We start from the raw sequence: 21,346 nt of genomic DNA, 5'->3' as shown, positions 1-21,346 counted from the left end.
CTTCCCTACCTAGCTTAGCCATTCTCAAACTGACTGTACAGAGTGACTAGTATCTACACTTCTCCTGCTCAGAAAGGCAGCATCAGAGGATGGGAGATGATCTGTTGAGGAGAAGTTATGGCAGCTGTTATGGACTGAACTGTGCCCCATTCCATCACCATCAAATTCATTATGTTGAAGTCTTAACCCCCAATCTGACTGTGCTTGGAGATAGGCCTTTATTTTTTTTAAGATTTTATTTATTTATTCATGAGAGACACACAGAGAGACGCAGACACATAGGCAGAGGGAGAAGCAGGCTTTCTCTGAGAAGCCTAATATGGGACTCAATCCCAGGACCCCAGGATCATGACCTGAGCTGAAGGCAAATGCTCAACCACTGAGCCACTCAGGCATCTAGAGACAGGCCTTTACAGGGAAGTAATTAGGGTTGAATGAGGTCATAAGAACAGGATCCTAGTCCAAGAAAACTGGTGTCATAAGAAGAGGAAGAGATATTAGGTGTGCACACATATGAAGCATCATGGGCCCCATCTGCAAATCAAGGAGAGAGGCTTTGGGAGTAACCAAGCTGACTGGCACCTTGATCTTAGACTTCCACTCTCCAGAACTGTGAGAAAATAAATTTCTGTTCTTTAAGCTTTTCTGTGGTATTCTGTGATGGCAGCCTTAGAAGACTAATAGAGCAGGAAAATATTTTTCACGTGTCCCCCATCTAGCCTTCCAGCTTCCTGGTCCCCAGCCCTTTTCCCTGCACAGACAATCACCTGACACCCAAAGCCATCTGGGCTGGTTACTAAGAGACATCATCAGCCATCCCAATTAAGAATAAGGTCTGCTGGGATCCCTGAGTGGCTCAGCGGTTTGGTGCCTGCCTTTGGCCCAGGGTGTGACCCTGGAGTCCCAGGATCGAGTCCCACGTCAGGTCCCCGGCATAGAGCCTGCTTCTCCCACTGCCTGTGTCTCTGCCCCCCTCCCCGCCCCTATCATGAATAAATAAATAAATAAGATCTTTAAAAAAAAAAAGGATAAGGTCTGCTATTTCTCCAGTGGTGTAAACACAATCATTGGGATGGGCTGAGAGGGTGGAGAGAGTGCTGGGAAGATGCCACTAAAGCATTGCATCAGTGAGATGCACTCAGGACATTTCACTAAACCCCGTGTACCTGAAATATATGCTGCCTGAATTCACAGCATAAGGAGACTCTGGAGCTGAGATGTGGACACAGAAAGTATTAGTAAAACCTAAAGTGGCTTAAGGAACATTGAGAGCCAGAGGTTCATCCAGTTAGTTGGCTGGTTTTAGCAAGCTGGTTTTTCTTCTGGACAGTCTGAGTCCAGCTTAAACAGTGATGGTCAGAATAATTACTGTAAAATTGGCTTCATCTTAAGCCTTCCTATGGGTTTCCTCCCAGGTGTTCTAGTTAGAGAGGCTTATGTTATTAACACAAAGATAGGTGGTTGCTGATTAACCCCAGAAGGGCCTAGAGGACTGGGAGAAAGCCAAACTGGCTTCTGCTCCATCTTTGCCATCAGCTTTCAAGCTGTTAGAGTGGCAATGACTGTGGAAATTGGACAGTGATGTTGGAGAGAGAGCCTGGACAAACCCCAGATGGGTTTTCAGATACCAGGGGATAGACAACGGCAATAGATTTCAACCTCAGATTCTAAATGTAATGAACAGAGATCTGGAAGTAATCCAGAGGAACTGGCTCTAGAATCCCACAGCAGCAGATTTAGAAACACCACCAGAACTACCTTCCCTGCCTTCATAAGCTCCTAGGGAAACTGCAATTTTAGTCAGTAGATAAAAGTTTGAACAAGGTTTGATGGATGATTTAATCAACACTGACATAACCCAGAGCTCAGGAAAGGGCAAGGAAATACAGCGTTGTTTAGACTTGCCTCTAATTCACTTCTAGCCTCACATCCACTGAAAAGAATACAGAGATGCTGACATTTGAATGTGGGTGTTTGGGATTGGCCTTTTAAACAGCTGATGAGGTATAAAGGCAAAGCATAGTATCATAATTCAATTTTTCCCCTAGTACTCTCCTTGGGTGTGTAAATTCAGACAAAGCATAATTTCTTTGACTCTGGTGAAACAGGGCAACACCACACATGACCAACCCTCTAAAATATCAGGGAGATTTGTGAAAACTGCCAGTGAGGAGCTTTGGGCATATTGGGAGAACGCAATTGGTAAAGACCTTATCTACACAGATTCTTTCACTTGTGTTCTAAACCATACTTTGAAAGTAAATTGCTTGGGATTTGATATTCAAGATTCTGGGGCTCCATGAGGCATGAGGGTGGGGGCCTGTGGAAATGCAAAGGTCTGGGATGGGAAATAGGAATGGAGTCAGAAAAAGCTCTGTGGGATTAGTGGAGCTAGACTATCTTCCTGCTTTGCTCCATCTGGGTCCTCTGATGACATTTCTCATGATTCTGCTGATGTTTGATTTTGGGGAAAGGGAATTTACTCCAAAGATTAGGAGAAAGAGAAAAGGTACTTGGGTGCCCTGGTGGGAATGGGATTTTCTTTAGCTAAGAAAGGGTTTTATTTCCATTTCTTTTTCCACGCCTTCCCCAATCTTACTTATATTCTCAAGTAAACTTTAAGAGGTCTTTCTTCCCACTTACCAATCCTATACCTCTGTGATGGGGCAGTTCAACAGGGTGAGAAGCAGGATGCTGATCAGGCATTGGGGGATGAGCAGTAATGGGAGCGTAGGCTATGACTTGAGATCTGGCCTACAGTTGATGAGAGTGGGGAGGAAGAAGCAAGAGAGAATAAGTATCCTTGTAGCAATCCCATGAAGGGTTCAAAGAACCCACTAGAGCCCATCATGTCCTCACGACCTCACAGATCCTCTAAAGAAAGCTTCCTTGCCCCATCTTCTGCAACTTAGGAATCATGCTTGCAGGGCATCCCTCAGCCCATAGTTGACTGGCTGGCTAGTGACCATTGATGTTATCTGAGACAGAACAATAAGACAAGCCTGAGCCAATAAGATTGTGTCTTAGGAATTTTAACTAGGCATACCAAGGAAGAAATCCAATGGGAACTGAAGTTGAAAGGCTGAGGTATATATGGAGGAGCTCAAGAGCCCATGATGAGCCACATGCAAGGTGAAATTTTGAGTAAGCAGAAACTGCAATCTATAGGACATGTCTGCTAGGACATGAGAGTACCTCAGGCAGAAATGCAGAGGTAAGCAGAAACTCTTAGGTAATAAATCCTCAGAACTACCTCTGCTTCTAAAGGCTTTCCAATTCCAGACCATCTATATCCTTAATACCTGTTCCTTTTTACCTGAAGTCACTGAGATTCTTCTCAAGTTCCGTGTAGGTAAGCTAGAATTGAATTAACTGAAGATATTTGCTTTAGGGAGAATGAGTACGCTGGCTCCTTTAGTAAACATGGCTACTGCCATTGCTTACTTGGAAGCATTTTGTGTACTTGAGATCAGGTTTCAGGCAGGAAATAGTGCATCCTAATTTCTCCCTTTGTTCTTATGATGTCAGGGTAGGCCAAGACTATGTTTGAATCCTGAAGAAAGGAGGTCTTGGCATTTACAAAAAGTGGGCTGGTCTGAGAAAGCTAAGTCCTTTTTAAGTTACTAAGATCCAGGTCTACAAATCTCTTAAAGGGAAGCTTTAAAACCATGACTTTTTACCTAGTTAAAAGGAGCAAAGAGGTGTGGCAGCCATGTTGGTTCACCAGTGGGATCTCGTGAATCATTTCTCATCTCCAATTTCAGGGCTTAGGAGGGCTAAACTGGAAGGAAAACTGAGAGCAGCTCTTGTCAATATGAGACCTCATCTATTATGTCCACAGCCTGTTGGAAATGTCCCCCGGCAAGGCTGCCATCAGCACTTGACTGAAAACACATGGAAACAGCCCACTCAGAGCAGGAATTCATTACTGGAAGAATAATAAGGGAAAGTTTTTTCTTTTTTTCCTTCTCTCTCTCTCTCTCTCTCTCTCTCTGCTGGGAGAGCTGCTTTCTGGAAAAGTCACAGGGCTTAGAGGGAATTTGAATCATGTCTGGTAATAACGGGAGGAATGGAGGAAAAAGGGCATATTTCCAGAAGCCCTTTCAGACAAAGCATGATGGTTCTGGGCAACTCAAAATTAGTTGTTACATCTTAGATGCATTATTGAAGTTAGGCCATGGCTCCTTTTAACCCATTATTCTTTCCTAGAGTTATTAGAGTCTGATAGTTCCAAGGGAAAAGTTAATTGGTTTTCCGGGGTTATTCCTCTCTTTCAAAATGGTTGCTCATAGATTAAGATGGACCATAAAACTATTTGGTCTTCTTTCCTCAAAACTAGCCCATAAGTCTTCAATATATGCTGGGTGATCCCAGGGAAGGGTATTTACAACGCATGAGTATGAAAGAAGGAAAGATAGGCCAGCTCACTGGCTACAGCATTGTGTAGCAGACATTATAAGTGTTCACTAATATCTAGTTCTCCTTCCCTTCCAAATACAGGGGAGGTTTGTATTTCCCACTTCCTTGGAGTTGGGTATGGATGCATGACTGCTTGGCCGTAAGAGCAGAAGTGATGTGTGTCACATCTTGGGGGAAGGACTCAATTTACAGTGTAGAGCTCTTCTCTTTTCTTCCCCTACTGTGGCAATTGTGGAAGTCCATGTTGATACTAAAATTGAATACTAAAAAAAAAAAAAAAAAAAGGAATATTGAGTCATCATATGGGGGACACCATCCCGGGAGAGTCTCTCAGACATGCAGACTTTCAAGATTTTTGGGGGTGTGTTTTTAGGCAGCAAAACCAAGTCTGTCCTGACTTATGCCCACTATTGATTGGTCTACTCTCTTTCAAGACCTGTTTGGAGTTTCTTCCCAGATCTGTTTGGAGCTCTAGAGAACTTGTGCTCTGACTGAACACCATGCTCACTAAAGTTCAGAGAGGTAGGCAGTGCGCTTTCTCTCACACTTAGGATTTTCTCTTGAGGACTGCAATGGGCTCCTTTCTTTCATTTGAGCAGAAGAGGCCTTTCTTGAATTTTGTAGTTGAATAAAGAAAGCCCTTTAACAGCCAGAGGACAAAAGTGATGGTGACAATATTGAAACCAAAGCTCAGAAAAAAATGATACTCCCAAGTGGTTCTAAGACCACACTTTTATTTTATTTATTTATTTTTATTTATTTATGATAGTCACACAGAGGGAGAGAGAGAGAGGCAGAGACATAGGCAGAGGGAGAAGCAGGCTCCATGCACCGGGAGCCCGACGTGGGATTCGATCCCGGGTCTCCAGGATCGCGCCCTGGGCCAAAGGCAGGCGCTAAACTGCTGCACCACCCAGGGATCCCAAGACCACACTTTTAAGGTCATAATGTGACATTTGCACTTCCTCTTGCCTTCATTCCCCACTTCCCTTTACCTAATCCTTATGCCCCATCTCCAGAGTTCTCATTTGGCAATCATGATTTTGCCAGATAATCTTTATTTATTTTTTTTTTAAGATTTTTTTTTTAATTTTTATTTATTTATGATAGACACACAGAAAGAGAGAGAGAGAGGCAGAGACATAGGCAGAGGGAGAAGCAGGCTCCATGCACCGGGAGCCCGATGTGGGATTCGATCCCGGGTCTCCAGGATCGCGCCCTGGGCCAAAGGCAGGCGCTAAACCGCTGCGCCACCCAGGGATCCCGCCAGATAATCTTTAAAATCCTGTCCCTGAGTGGCAACCTTGGTCATAACATACAACCTACAAGATCTGACACATAGAGTTCAGCACTTTTTGTTCTTTTTGTTTTTGTTTTTTTTTGCACTTTTTGGTTAGTCCAGAAATGTTCACCCTGTGGGCTGACAGGGACCACTTCTGAATCCTCACTAGGACTGCTGCACACCAACAGAGTAGCTAAGAGGATAGCACAATTCTGGAAACAAAGTTGGACTTTGACATATAGATGTATATGTACACACACACATAGAAAAAAATCAGCGAGTAGCATCCAAGTTCAATCCAACATACCTCACTGGCATCTCATGGGTGGTACCAGCTTGGCAGCTGCTCACTCATGAATACCACCTGTGTCTTTTTTCTTGTGAACATTTCCTGGGGTGACTTTCCTGAGCATGGCTCCTTATCTTTAATCATGGTGGAAAGAGAAGGAGGTAGTGATGGAGCCTCTACTAAACTCTCAGCACTGCTGCCTAGGCTTTCTGCAGCTACTCCTCCCAGTGGAAGATCAAACCACTAGTGTTGCTTTTGGTGATTCTTTGGAAAATATGGAGTTCCTATTACGCGCATAGTGTTATGCTGAGCACTTTAGTGAATTGAGGATGACTAGGAGAAATTATAACAGATGTGAAAAGAAATACTACATGGGTGAGGAATGAGAGAGGAAGCAACAAGGCTGAGTGGGTTCAAATCCACATTCCATTACTTTCTAGCAAGAGACTGAACTTTTCTTGCCTCATTGCTCATCTGCACAGGAGGAATGATATGAAGTCCTACTTTGTGAGACTGTTAGGATTAGGCAAGCTTATGCATATATAGTATGTGTCAGACATGAAGCAACACTTAATAAATACTGGCATGATGCAGAAACAGCATGGAGGTCCTGTCCTGGCAGTGTGGCTTGTGGTGAAAAGCCCTGTTGGAACTTTGAGTATGGGATTGATTTGTCAGTCACTGGGTGTACAGCACTGTCTTAGAGTTTCCTGGTGTCAAAAAAGTAGGCTCAAGGGGGAAGACATTTAATCCTTGCCATTTGGGATTGGGAGATGTCTTCCTGGTACCTTTCTCAGACACTGTTGAGTGCCCTGTTTTAATGTGTGAATTGCTTAGCTTTTCTATCTTGGTGGACAGTGAGAGTGAAGAGAGACAAAATTCATAGTTACAGAGAATAAAACATCTTTCTCAATGTCTAAAATAGTCCCTTGATTTTTGGAATTAGTCAATTCAGGTAGTAAGAACTCATAGGGAATGTACATTCAATCAGCTCCAAAAACTCAGCCTGCTTTTTACAAATGTTCTGTTGAAGACCACAAGTTCTCAAAAAGCATTGCACTCAGAGGGAGGCAAATGACCAGAGTCTGGAAAGTCTGCCTCCCCGACCTATTTCAGGTCTACCCAAATCCTGCCTGCCTTCTAACACCCAGCACATTGCTTGCTCTCCAGGAATACCTTCTGTGACTCACTCCAGCTGGATAAAACGTTTCTGCTCTTACCCTTGCAGCATGTGGCTTGGATGTTCTTCTATCATGTTATTTTATTTTATTCTGCTTTATATTATAGTTAGTAGTATATGAGTCTTTTCCATTTTTATTATATAATAGTTCTCGAGAATGGGATGCATATCCTGTTTTTGTGAGCTTTGCCACAGAATTTGGTATGTACTCAGCAAATACTAAGTTGTTAAAAGACTTAGTCATTCAGTCATTCTTCACTGATCCATACCTACTTGGTGCATAGTGTTCTGGTGGGCACCGACAGGAAGAATTAGATAGGATAAGACCTGACTCTAGCCTCCAAAGCATTAAAAACCTCTGAAGGAGGAGCAGGTCCAAAGTAATTCTAATAAAGGACAGCTTAGGGGTTGGGAAGGTTCGATGCCTGGCTTTGAAGGAGCTGAAGCCCCCAGGCCTTGCACTGCACCCAGTCTTCCAACTCTTGGTTGGAAACTTCATTGGCAGTAGGAGGGTGTAAGGCTGGCTGTTCTGCTGGAAACGACTACATTATCCTATGGGTCACCAATTGGTTTATTTGCTAATTGACTGGCCCAGCTTTGGGCTTTAAATCTAAAGAAATCATTTCATCCTTTATTAAATACTGCATGAATCTCACTCTTTGTTCTGCAGGGCTATACACAATAAACTAGAGAAATCTGAATTTACACCACAATAGTTGTGCCACTAATGACTTTCCAAATGCCACTAATACCATACATGTTCCGCTTCTCAGTTGGATCTGAACCTGTCAGTGAATTCTGAGCGCATTGGTCTCCCTCTGACACAAGGGCAGACCCCCACGCCCATGCCCGCCCCCAGCCTCCCCACCTTTCCATGATTTAATTTCTGAATCAGTTACTCTTTGGAGACCCCAATTCCTTTACACCCATTCTTTTTATATGGTGGACAATACTTTATTCGGAAATGTTCCCTCCTGTAATTACAAATCCTGTTAGTCCTCCTCCTCCTCTCCCCAGGGGGATTGTGGGCTTTAATTAATTAACGTTGCTAAACCGCTTTGAGGTGCCCAGTTGAAAGGTGCTATATAAGTGCAAATTATTATTATTATGGCTGTTGACATCCCATGGTGGCAAAGCCTTCAGCCCCACGCATCTACAGACCTGAACAAAGGCTTCTTCATCCTCACCTTCCCTGCTAGGTCTGAGATGGCTGGCTAAATGGTATGGGGGCAAATCTGTTACCATCTCAACATCAATCAACTAATTAATCCCCATTATGTTGGCTTCCGTTTCCTTCTTCCAAGTAGCACCATCCTGTTTCATTTCACAAATTGTGCCCCCAGCAGCTCTAGACAATGGTCATAGAGTCCATAGCTACGGCCTCTGTTGGCCTAAAAGAGAAAAAAAAAAGAGAGAGAAAAGAAGTTTGGGGTGGGGGGGAGTGTCATCATGAAATGCACTAACTTCTCACTAACAGTCTAAATAAAATTTTCCTTCTAGCTGTAGTCCCCTTACACACATACCTTTCTATTACCTAGGGAGCCAACAGCCTTACAAACCAGACACCCAGAAACACAGCACAGGTATGGGGTAAGGCCCCCGTAGCCCTGGCCTGACTGCCAATAGCTAAAGACAAAAGCCCTTTCTGGGCTGGGTGGGAAGAGGTCATCCAGAGAAGTGAGAGGCCCTCTTTGGCTTCCTCCACTAGCTCCAGGTTTCCCCTGAGAAAGCCAGCTGCCATCTGTAGCCAGGAAGCCCTCACAAAGACGGGTACCATGATTTAGATGTTTTGTGCTGCACCTAGCAAACATCAGTCCTTAACAAATGCCTAGCACTTCCACTGTGATGGTAGTCATTGAAAGCAGCCCCGTGGGGGAGATGTGGCCTCTTGAAGGGATGCTGCTGACCAAAATGCTCCTTACAAGGTTGTGCCTCAGACCCTTTGTTAGTGTGGACGTGGGCGAACCTCAGGGGGTCATGTCTTCATCTGCCTCCATTTATCCTCTCTATTGAAGAACTCCTTCAGGACATCGGTCAGTCTCTGTGGGAAGTGATTTGGAGGGCAACAAAAGAACTTGGGCCCTTTGGGGGGCCTTCAGAATTCAGTAAACATCTGGACACGGAAGGCCAGGTTCTCAAGCAGTCTAGCTGGGGAGATGTCAAAAGAGAGAAAAAGCTGTGTGTGCAATGTGAACCCTTGGTTCTGTGGTGACATTTGTTGGAGAAAAACATAGCCGCCCCAGTAGGTAGATAGGAAGATTTTTCAAAAGCTCCTCTATTTGTCAGTTTGTGTGAGTGCAGTGTATTCTTTGTAAGTTCTTGTGGCATGTGTGAGGAAGCAGAAGTTTCACATGGCTGGGGAGCGGCATGTGATGGATGTTCAGATTCTCTCTGTACAATGAATAACCCACAGTTGCACAAGCCTGTCCTGGGAGCTGTCATTAAGCATTTCTGTTATCCTTGAGGTTTGTAAAACACTTTCTAGTCAAGGTGACTTGTTAGATTCTCATCATGAGCACATTTTAATTGACCAAAAAATGAAGGACTGGGGCTAAGGGATTTACATTTCATCACATGGTGAAATTCAGGATCTGAACTCTTGACTCTCAACATTCCCTTTATTATTGAATCAATCCGCTAGAACACATTAGTCAGCATGATTCAACATTAGTCACATGGCACTAATCAGCATTCCCCAGGGTTCCCAAATCTATCCTCAAACAGGGAAAAAAACCGGCCTCTATCAAGAGACAATGGAATGCCATTTTCATCAGTATTCCATCAGTATTCAGGGGCTGACGCCTGTTTAAACCTTCCCTGCCCACCCCAAGAACTTTCCTCAGTCATCCTGCTTGAAATGATTCTATCTCTTTTACCCATATCACACTGTTTGAACCTCGATAATAGGTGTTATAGTTTGCCTTTGATTAAACTTTGTTTTTGAGCTAACTAGATTTTGAGCTACTGAAAGAGAGGGACCATTTTTTTTTCCAGGCTTACATCCTCTGAGCACCATGGTCTACATACAATAGATACCTCTACAAATACCTGCTGAACTGAACTCACTGAAAGGGAGCTTAAGTCATATTCCAGAAAGAACACCAAGTCCTTTTGGAAGAAGTTTTCAAAGAAAATCAACAACCTGAATTGATTTAACATCTTTTAGTACTATTACCTAGGCACTTTCACAAATGCAAATTGTTAGCTCTACAAAGATATCCAAATGGCTTCCAGGTTCTAAAAGAGTGTGGATCGAGTCTAACTATAGTCCAGGGCCTTGGAATAAAGTTTTTTCTATAACTTTATTCCAACTGACATTTTGTTCCATGTTTAAAAAAATTCGGAGACAGGAAAAAATATTTTTGGTGAAAAATGTGTTTAGTCTATGACTTTGGACCCAAATTCATACCCTGCTTTGTGCTACAAGTACAAGCAGCTCTTGTTCAAGTATCTTTCTTGCATAATGTATAATAGCAAAACACACACTAAAGTTTCTGCTTGAGAAAGATTCTGATTTGGGTGGGGAACCAAGATTTTTGGTGCTGATCCTTGATGGTAATACTGATTGTAATACTCTACTTGTCTGCTGTAGATTCTACCAAAGAGGGCCTGATAGCATTTTTAACATACAATATTTACAATACATTATTTATGCTGCATTTCAACATTATGCTATGAGCCCAACCCTAGGGTCTGTACTATTGTACTTTAGGGTCTAATCTCTGCAACTGGGCTCCTCTGAAAGCGATGTGCTACTGAATATTTATCTTCTCTTCTCTCTCATGGTAAAAGAATTCCCAAAATTTAGCTGGGCACATGCACACCCACATAAACAACCAAATTTTCCAGTCTTTCTTCCCATATATCTGCAAACTGGCCAACATGATATAAGCAGAAATAATGTGTATAACTTCTTTTTTTTTTTTTTTTTTTAAGATTTATTTATTTATTCATTCAGAGAGAGAGAGAGGGAGAGAGAGGCAGAGAGAGAGGCGGGCTCCATGCAGGGAGCCCGATGTGGGACTTGATCCCGGGTCTCCAGGATCATGCCCTGGGCTGCAGGCGGTGCCAAACCGCTGCGCCACCAGGGCTGCCCTGTGTATAACTTCTGATTAATATCCTTAAAGAAAAGAAGATGCCCTTTCTTCCCACCATCATTCTCTACTCAATACAAATTCTAATACCTGGATGGAGGTCAGGATACTGAGCCACTGTGGACCGCGACTATAAGAGCAACATCCTAGGTGTGATGGGGCAATAAGCTGAGAGCCTGGGTCCCTAGACAAACACATGGGATGAGCTGCTGTACTAGCTCTGCACTGTATTCCTCTGCAATGCTATGTGAGAAAGCAGTAAGCCTCTACTTTGTATGCCACTGTTAATTTAGATTGTGATTCCATCCAGCCAAACATACAACCCAACTCAGGAACTTTCTTGAGGGGTTGCTTACATTAGTGTGATCCATCTTAATTTAGGATTTCAAGATTCAAGATTCAGGACAGGACTGGAATATCCCAACAAAGACTCATGAAGCCTGAGGGGTAAGTTACCAGAGGGGCTGCCATGATGGAAGATGAGAGGATCCAAACTCATCTCTGATTTCACAAAATCTTAGGAGCCTGAGGATCTGCAATTTTGAGACAGTGAATACTGCTTGGCCTTTCTGGAACTCTGTCTGCTGACCTGAGTTCAAGGGCAATGGATGACACTAAAATCTCTCATTCTTGGAAATGTGTATAGCTAACTTTGGGAAGAATTAAAGTAATTTTTGTTAACTAATCATCTAAGTATATGCATAAAGCACATGGTTGTGCAGAAGATCCCTCTAGAGACTATGGAAAGATTATACCTCAATGGCAGAGATAAAAGAGGCATCCATAAAGAATACAAAGAAGACTGCCCATGGAAACATGACAACAAACTTATAATTACACACAGCTGTGTAGAAATTGGTCCACTATGTCCAGAGGAAGTTTACATTGGTAAATGTCCTTGGAAAGCAACTTGGGAATATACAGTAAAGATTAAAATGTGCATACCCTCTTATCAGTCATTCCACTTTTTATATATACCCAGAGAAACTCTCACACCAGCATACCAAGCAGCACATGCAACAGAATTCAGTAAATTAACAAATAATTGAAATTACCATCAATAGGGGAATGGATAATGTGGTACATTCATATAATGAATATGGATACCTCATTAAAGTGAAAGAAGTAATCTATGTATATCAGTGTGAATAAATTGTAAAAACACAACATGAAGTGACAAAAGCAAGTTGAGGAATGATGTGTGCAATAAAGCATTTATGCAAACTTGGAATGCACTCAAAACAAATCATTATATTATGTTTGGATTCACGAACATGTAGACAAGGTCTTCGGCACAAGGAGAAGGATGTATATCAAACCCTGGAGAGTTCTTTTTTTTTTTTTTTTTAAACCCTGGAGAGTTCTTACTTCTGTGGAAGAGTGTGAGGGAGGGAATGGGCTGGGATAGATACAGAAGAGTTTTTTATTTTGTCTTGAGGATTTTTGCTTCTACGTTCATCAGAAATATTGATCTGTAGTCTTTATCTGATTTTGGTATTATTTTATAAATAATCAAGTTTTATTCCTATAGCAAAATCTGGAGCAAATGTGACAAAATTTTAACATTTGCTAACTCTGGGTGTTCAAGTCATGGGTTTTATTTTTTTCTGTCCTGCTCTGTATATAAAATATTTTTTTCACACGGAAAACAGAATCTCTCTTTGAAGCTAATAGCCAGAGTAAAAGAAGTAAACAAGCAGAGGGTTGGTGTGAGGAGGTGTCATGGAGGTAGGGAATGTGAAGTGTATGTTAAAAAAAGGAGAGAACTGGCAGAGGGGCATCCTTCCTCATTTCCCTTGGGAAGCTCCTCCCTGAGAGGTAGGCAAGAGCCACAGAGGACAATGGCTTGACCTGCACCAGCTTTCTGAAGCTGTAGTGGCACCTGGCAGCCCAGGGACAACGTGACAGACCTGCTTTGCCCTCTTCCCTGTGACCTCTGGGAGAGGAGTTCACTTTCTCTGCTCCACTGAATCCCAGGGCTGTCTGCCCAGGCTCCCACAAGAATGCCAGGCTATGCCAGGTGTGTGGGTTGTGTTTACCAAGCAGACCTCCATACCTGGATGGAAATGGATTGAGAGTCTTCTGGGTCACTTTGAGTCCACCAGGCAGAAAACATTTAGATGGGTTACTAATTCAAACTGAAATCTGATGAACTTAGATGGTGGTATTTAGGGGAAAAGAATTTTTCAATAAATCATCCAGTTGGCTCAGTTACTAAGAAAATGGAGTAGAAGAATCTAACCCAACTTTGTGACAAGGGAACAAATAGAGGAGATTAAGGCCTCTCTCAATAAGCTTCAGAAGACGATCGTCTGACAGCCATTCTTGATTTTACAAGAGAGATGAGGGGCATAGCTTTCCTGGTCTTAAGAAAAATCATTGTTTCTTTGTGTTTTGGTTTCTTCTGAGTCCTTATATTAGGTGATTAGAAAAACAGGAAACTAGTTTCATTTGCAGAGTTGTCTCTGGACCCATCTCTGGGTGCCTGGGCTCCCCTGAGTTCCCTCAGCCCCATCCCAAGGTTTATGCTGCTCATTCAGATTTAAACTGGCAGAGGACAGCACCAGAAACCAAATTCAACCTGTTATACCTAATTTTAATTTTTTTAAAAACAACCCAAGAATCATGATTCTATCCTACCTAGAGACTAAACCATTACCCTCGTCCTTAACAACCTGTCTTTTGTTTTTCAAATGCTCCCTAGATTCCTGAGGAAATGGAGAGGGTAGGGCAAAGGAAGAGTGAATAAGGAAGAGCCCCTGCTGACTTGGTCTCTTCATTATCCATGGCCAGTCTTGACCAATTTGACAGGCCTCTGCTGCCATGAGGCCAGGATAAGGCCAGGATGGCCCTAGGAGAGCCTGGCCGTGGGTTCTCCCTAGGCCTCCCGCAGCATCAGCAACACAGCCTGGCTGTTTTCAATTACAGAATCTTAATCTTTATTCCTGGCCTGACACAGAGGTCCAGGGGTCCCAGCTGTGTTCTGTGGGGCACAACATTTTGGGCTTGTTGGGGAAACAAGGAACACGACCCGAGCAGAATATGGGTCGAGCTGGAGTTCGCTGTAAATCCTCCCTTCCTTTCTGCGGCCGTGCGGTTTTGGGGGCCCACTCCATTCAGGCCCATTCCCAAAGCCAGCTCCTGCTTTTCCTTCTCCCTTGGGTTCCGGCACCCCTTAGCCTTACTCTGAGCCAGCCAAAACTCTAGGCTTTTCTACACAGTGGGTGCTGGGACTTTCATGGTGACCTCTGGGGACAAAAGGAGAAAAGGATTAATGGGAGCCACTCCCACAGCCACCCCCACACCCTCTACTTTTCCCACTTCAGTTGCACAAAAGGGTTCTCTCTCCCTCTGCTGGGAGCTGGCCCCTCTCAGAGTCTGAACCATCAGGAAGCTGGTGGCTGTGAGCTCCCTATCCTTTGGGGCCAAGTTTTTCCAGGGTCTTGAACCCAACCCAGAGGACAGGATCTCAACAAGTACAGGACAGACAAAGAAGATGCAAACAGCACAGTATTACCATGGTAATTGCCTCGAGCCAGGCAGCTTCCAGAAGGTGCAAGGAGGAGGGGTTTCTTTTCCTTTTCCTTTCCTTACCTTACCTTTCCTTTTCTTTCCTTTCTTTCTTTTTCTTTTTTCTTTCTTCTTTTTCTAAAAGGAGAACAGTTCCGCTTTCTATTTTACTACAACAATAGCCCAGATCGGCTCCTTCAAGTATTTCAAAAGCCAGCCTGAGAAATCTCCAACCAGGCCCCTCAGTCTCCCTGGCCTGCCGATTTATTGTTTCTCCCATCCCAGGAACAAAGGGGCAGGAAGGGTATAAGGCCCCCAGTTGCTGGCTCTTCTTAGCATCCTAATCCTTGAGAACTGGTGAAGGGGATGGCCTGTGGAGCCACTAAATGGAATTTTGGCCTCACCTTTTATTCCCACCCTCTGCTTATGCACACAGGAGCACTTCAGGTATTATAAAACCTCTTGGTTAGCAGGCTGGTAGGAATCTTGGACTTGCTAAAGGGATAAAAGGCACCGAGGGATCATTCCCATATTCACTAACCCCCTCATAAAAGGGTAGCCTGTATGAATTGTTTCTTCCCACTACTCCAGGCTGTCTCCATTACAAATATACTAAACGTCCAGTCCCAAGTGGCTGGGCTAGCAGTTTCTTTTTTAGTTGGTACCACAGGAGCTGCCCTCATCTTCCCAACCCTTCCCCTCTCTGCCTCTATGTGCCTCAGACATGGACTGTAAATCTCCAGCACTAGGTACCAACCAACCTCCATGCCAACTTGGGACTAACACACCAGAGCAATCTCTCAACCAAGGAAAGTGTCTTGGCCTTGATTCCTGGTATCTTTCCAAGGTTACTACCCAGGAATCAAAGACTTCTTTGCCTTGAACCTGGGGAATTGTGCAGGTGTTTCTGTTTTGTTTTGTTTTGTTTTCAGCTCAGTCATCTGGTAAGAGTGGGGGAAGAAAATAAGCTTTTATGTTCTGGTGTGTGGAGATCTCAAGGTACAACTCTACCTCTACCCTGAGCTAAGGGATGAGAAGTACACCATCTCCTAGGAGAACCAGATAAGCTGAAGGGTTAAGGCCTTTAGAGGTCACTGAGGCCAATGACTACAGTCCAAGCAAGAAAAACAGTTTCCACTGCACATACACAAATTCACAATGCACATACAGTCACACAAGAAATATTTCATGAAATAGTGTAATAAGTGTGATGTAATCTGATATTTTCTATTCTCCTTTACTTCATTTTTTAAAATTCTGGTTGTGACTCATTGATTTCATTTCATGACCCACAGTGGGTTACAACACAGTTTGTAAAGTGCTGAATCAAGTTCAACACTGTCATTTTCAAGCTGACCAAACACAGGTGACAGAGATTTTCTCAATATCACACCAGAGCTGGAACAGAAATCCACCGGGTCTCTCCACTGAAGGAGGTTCTCCATTTTTCTCGGGATAAGAGCTCCTTTTTGTTTTCCCAAAGTCTTGGGGAGCACACAGCTATTGGGGATGGAGTGCCAGAGGCTTGTATTCAGTGGCATTCTTGCTATGGGCAGAAGGGTTCTGCTGCTTCAGAAAACCTCACAGAGGGAGGTGGTATAGCTAGGGGAGTGGGGTTGGGGGAAAAAGCTTCAAAAGCAACCAGGTGAGGCACTGAGGTCTCCTAGACATTTTTATTTACTGGTTGGGATTCCTGCATCATCGGACACTTTCCTGAATTTTTCTCTTTCCTGGACACACAGCTACGGGTCAGCCTCCTTTAGTGATCCACCTTCTCCTTTGTTTTCTGGCTTTTTCTAATAGTCTTCCTTTGTAGATTTTTAATCTCTACTGATCCATTGTATTTCTAGCCTCCACTTTCTCTACCCAACTTCCTGTTTCCTGTCAAAATCAAGATCTTAGCAATGAGCATCAGAGAGGTAACTCTGTGAATCTTGTTCTCACAAATGTTATCCTAAAAGTTATCCAGATTCAGTCAGGCTTAGAAATGCTATTTACCAAAAAAAAAAAAAAAAAAAAAAAGAAATGCTATTTACCAAAAGGCCCAGTGATCAAGATAGAGACACTGTATAAGCCATCTGAGCAGAACTGCCTCTTTTCCTTTCTGAAATTGCCTTGTAATCTTCCATAGAATTTCTTAAAATCTTCATCTAAATTTGCTAGTTAGTCGATTTCTAATCTTTTAAGAAAGCCTCTAAAAACGAAGAGCCAAAAGCCACACTGTGTACTGGGTAAATAAAAGTTCAGCTTTCTGATTGCTTATTAGTTATACACCCTTAGAGAGTATGTAACAAAGGGGCCTGCTGTTTGCTTTGCTTAATCTGGTCTTAAAATCTCTGCTTCTTTGTCAGAAAACAATATTTGCAATTGTAAAAAAAATATTTACCAAGGAACTTGGATAGCATAAGTCAAAGGCTAAGAGCCAAAGGTCAGTAGTTCTTACCCCAAATTTCCCTGGACCTGAGTCCCCGCTGTGGAGCTCAGCTACACCAAACAAACAGGCTGCTTTCCGGGTCCATTAAGAAGCGGACATTTTAGAAGGGGAAGGAAAAGAAAGGCTGGAGCCTGTTCCTCGGTCCAAAGCATGAACCCTCCAGCCTGCTCCACAAAATTGCTGCTAGATCTTTGCAATGCAATATTCCCATGTGTCTCCATGGGAATATTTAAGGATTCGCCCTGTTTCATAAACCTGGGAAAATTACTCAATTTACAAAGTCCTAAGGGGCAGATATTCCTCTCATCAACAGCAAGGACAATATGCTCTACCAGGGTTCACGGCAGATGTTCACCCATGCATTCTGTGGATGGGGCCTCCTGCCTGGCCATGGGGGACAGATGTGTATCCGAGCACTTCTGTGTGGGGCCCGTTCTCAATCGACAAAGCAGCTTTGGACATCTGGTCCTCTGGGCTAAGTTCAATGGTGTTTGAATCTACCTCTCATGTTCCTTATTTTCTGGTCAGACATAATAACCACCAGAATATCCACCAGAAGATCCAGTATCTGAGAACCACCACTGAAGATCAGTGAATTCCAGGTTGTGGTCTTGGAGCAGGCTACCATGAGTCAGAACTCTACACCTTCTAGGTCCCAGGCCCATGTCACAAGAGCAAGTCAGCAAAGGCCTGGTCCCCGGAAATGTCGGGACTTGAGTAAAGAGAACAGAAATGGAGTAACCAGAAAGAGGCTGAGGCAGTAGCACTCCTGGAGTCATGACAAAGTGCCCCAGAGGCTGCCAGACCAGATGGTTTTTATGTTTGTTAAGTAAGAGGGTGCTGAGGCGGTGCCAGGTCCTCCATACTGGTGTCAGAGGCTTACCGCCTGCTTCCTCACTCCATAGGATCTGTGAAGAGGCCTAGTGATTGGTAGTTCCCAGACTGGTGCTTTAACCCTCATTCTTGGTCTCACTCTGTTAGGAAATTCTGCAGTTCTCCTTTAGCCCTACCTCTACTTTCTGTTAAGTTCTTGCTACAAATGCCAATCTCTTTTATCTCATCTGAATAAATATCGTTGGCAAATTCATCTTAGCCTTTGATTCTGTCCTGAGGTAGCTTCCATCAGGAGCATAGCAGTAATTATCACCAACGATAGGCAGCACTGAGTATAAGCAGCTTAAAGACACGGCTTAATCCGAGGATCTTACCTTGTAGAACCAGGCCTTCCTTCTTGATGGTGTAGGCAAATGAGGTGAAGGGAGCCAGCGGGGACTTGGCGATGAGAATCTGCACATAGAGCATATTTTCCCAGGATTGGTCAAAGGGGATATCAGAGATGAACCTCTATTCCCTCCCCTTCCCACTTTGAGATAAAGTGGTAACCTGTGACTACAAGCCATAAAGCTTATTTAAAAAATTATTTTAGAACCAAATGAGTGTTATTCCTTCAATCAGCTGGCCATTTTAGAAAGCTATACATTTATCCCAACTATTCTGCCACCGAATGCCATGTTCTTGAGCCGTTTCTTCTAGAAATGTTTCATTACTTTATGTCACATGCTTAAACAACTACCTTTCTGCCCAAAGATAAACCTAGACTGATTCTCTAATCCTATTCATAAATTCAGCTATTTTGCTAAAAAGAAATTCAAAGCTACCTTCAAAAGATAAAGATGTACCATCATTACAAATATTCAAAATAACTCAGTAAAAACAAAGCCGTGATAATTTGCTTTATCGGCCCCAATGCTTCACCAAGTCTGTTTTCATGCTGTTTGCCAGGTGACCACATTTCCTCTCACTTATGTGTAGGCGATTTCCATGGTCTTGCACCATGGTTTTGGCCATGTGACTTGTTTCCCTAATAGGTTCTTTGGCTGGGCTTCATGTAGCCTCAGATGTCTTCACTTGCTCTCTTATGTTTCTGCTAACTGCTAGGGGAAAATATGTCCAAGCTCATCTGCTATCTCAGAAGGAGGATGAGAGACACCTGGAGCAGTGCTGGCCATCAGTGAAATGCTTATTACTGCATGCTTCTGAGATTTTGGTGTGGTTGTCATGAATTATCACAGCAAGAAGAACTGACTGATATACCAGCCAACACAAAATGTCAAAAATATTTTGAGTAGTGGCATTCTCCTAACAAAATACCTACTTTAAAAGGGATAGTCATTAACAAATTATTAATAAAAATTACCATATTTCATATGGTTTCAACACAACCTCTAAGGGCTGGTGGATTATTTTATTATAACATTTCTCTTGAAGGAAGATGAAAATCATTTTCCTGCTTTACAAAGTAACATCGTCAGACATGGTGACAGTTTACTACAGAGCCTCTTACATAATCAGGGAGGCAAGAGAGAAGGAAGAAGTAATTTCAAATAACCAGAAGGCTTACATGTAATATCTCAATTTATCTCAGTTCAGCAAACATTTACTGACTGTCAACTATGAGGAATGGTGGTATAATGTGGTGGAAAGATCACAGGTTGTAGTCATAGAGTTTGAATCTAGGCTCTTCCACTAATCAGCTTGGTGCCTGTGGCAAGGCCTGCAATTTTCCCCTGATAACCACTTCCCCTTCTTCTTTTTAGTTAATAACTCCCCAGGCTTCAACATTTCTTTGCCTCCTTTGCAACTGGGTGTGGCCATGTGACCAAGCTCTGACTAACAGATCATGAGTATAAGTGACAGGTAGCACTTCCAATATTTTGATAATTTATCTTTTCATTAAATAATTATATGTTCTTCACTTTCCCTGTCCCTCTTCCTAAGGGCAGGAACCAGCTTCAACCTCATGGAGGTGGACATGCTGAGAGATGATGAAGCAACATGGGAGAAGGAAGCAGGGTGACCTCATAGAGCATCTGTGCTTCCCACCTGGGGTCACATGCCCATCTCAAGATAGAGCCACTTGTCTGAACCACTGAAGTCCCAATGTTTTCATTATGATGGTAAGTATAGCCTGAATTCTAACCAATACTGTGGCTTTGCACAACCAACCCTTTAGGATTCTCAATTTCTTCACCTGTGAAATGGGGCTAATAACACCCACCCAAATGGGATTATTGTGAAGATTAAATTAAATATATAAAATTCCTGTCACTGGGTCAAACTAACAAAAATATTTCCAACCAACTCATCATGTATGCTTCCCAAGTACCCCTTGATTTTCACTCATCAAAAACAAAAATACGGGGATCCCTGGGTGGCTCAGCAGTTTAGCGCCTGCCTTTGGCCCAGGGCGCGATCCTGGAATCCTGGGATCAAGTCCCGCATTGGGCTCCCTGCATGGAGCCTGCTTCTCCCTCTGCCTGTGTCTCCTGCCTCTCTCTCTCTCTCATGAATAAATAAATAAATAAATAAATAAATAAATAAATAAATAAATAAATAAAATCTAGTTCATTTACAAAAACAAACAATAAAAACAAAAATACTTCTACCAGAGGGATTCAATTCAAATTAAATCTCAATAATTTGGGATCCCTGGGTGGCTCAGCGGTTTAGCACCTGCCTTTGGCCCAGGGCTTGATCCTGGAGACCCAGAATCAAATCCCACATCAGGCTCCCCGAATGGAGCCTGCCTCTCTCCCTGTCTCTGTCTCTCATGAATGAATAAATAAATAAAATCTCAGCTTTTTCCTACTGCTCCAAAGTTATCTAGATAAACTTGCTCATCATCCTCAGAACCAATGAATAGATGGTATAGGTGGGTATTTGCATCTTCATGTCAAAAACATCTTACCTGAAAATTAGACAGGACCTTTCTGACAGAGATAGTTTAGGGATGGTTCAATGTGAAGTTAATGGATGCCCCTTGGTAGAAGAATGGCAGAATAGAGGATAGTGCTTCTCAAACTTTAATGTGAGTGTAAATCACCTATAGGTCTATTGACCTGCAGTTTCTCATTCAGTAGGTTTCAACTGAGGCCTGAGAATCTGCATGTCTAGCAAGCACCTAGAGATGCTGATGCCATGCTCTATAGACCATATTTTGAGCAGCTGGCTTCCAGGAAATTAGCCTGACTAAAGAATCTAAGATGGAGAAGTAAGAGACAGGAGTCCTGGAACCAATTAGAAAGCTACTGTGATAACTCAGGGATGAGATGACAAGAGCCTCAACCACAGCTGTGTC

The 21,346-nt window shown here is 43.1% G+C and overlaps 1 protein-coding gene and 1 long non-coding RNA gene across 14 annotated transcripts in view; one reads left to right on the top strand and one right to left on the bottom strand.

Moving 5' to 3' along the window:
• RAD51B (RAD51 paralog B) overlaps positions 1-21,346 on the bottom strand; it is a 696,371-nt gene that overhangs the window by 107,399 nt on the left and 567,626 nt on the right. For 9 of the 13 annotated variants that reach the window (XR_012036808.1, XR_012036807.1, XM_072839048.1 and 6 more), the window contains one exon: positions 18,417-18,495. Coding sequence is in view for 9 of the 13 variants with exons in the window: in XM_072839048.1 (XP_072695149.1) it covers positions 18,417-18,495 (79 nt within the window). In the remaining 4 variants the exon portion in view is untranslated. Of the gene's footprint in view, positions 1-2,643; positions 8,562-14,204; positions 14,513-18,416; positions 18,496-21,346 lie in introns of those variants that run through there. The other 4 variants (XM_072839049.1, XM_072839045.1, XR_012036811.1 and 1 more) reach the window with 3 other exon arrangements.
• The window catches only part of LOC140640146 (uncharacterized), a 55,483-nt gene that overhangs the window by 14,285 nt on the left and 19,852 nt on the right, over positions 1-21,346 (top strand). The window contains exon 2 of the long non-coding RNA XR_012036815.1: positions 19,987-20,165. This is a non-coding gene — a long non-coding RNA (uncharacterized lncRNA). The remainder of the gene's footprint in view (positions 1-19,986; positions 20,166-21,346) is intronic.

This window comes from Canis lupus, chromosome 9, assembly GCF_048164855.1.
Source record: "Canis lupus baileyi chromosome 9, mCanLup2.hap1, whole genome shotgun sequence".
NCBI classification, from domain to species: Eukaryota; Metazoa; Chordata; class Mammalia; order Carnivora; family Canidae; genus Canis; species Canis lupus.
This window is presented reverse-complemented; position numbering and strand designations above follow the sequence as displayed.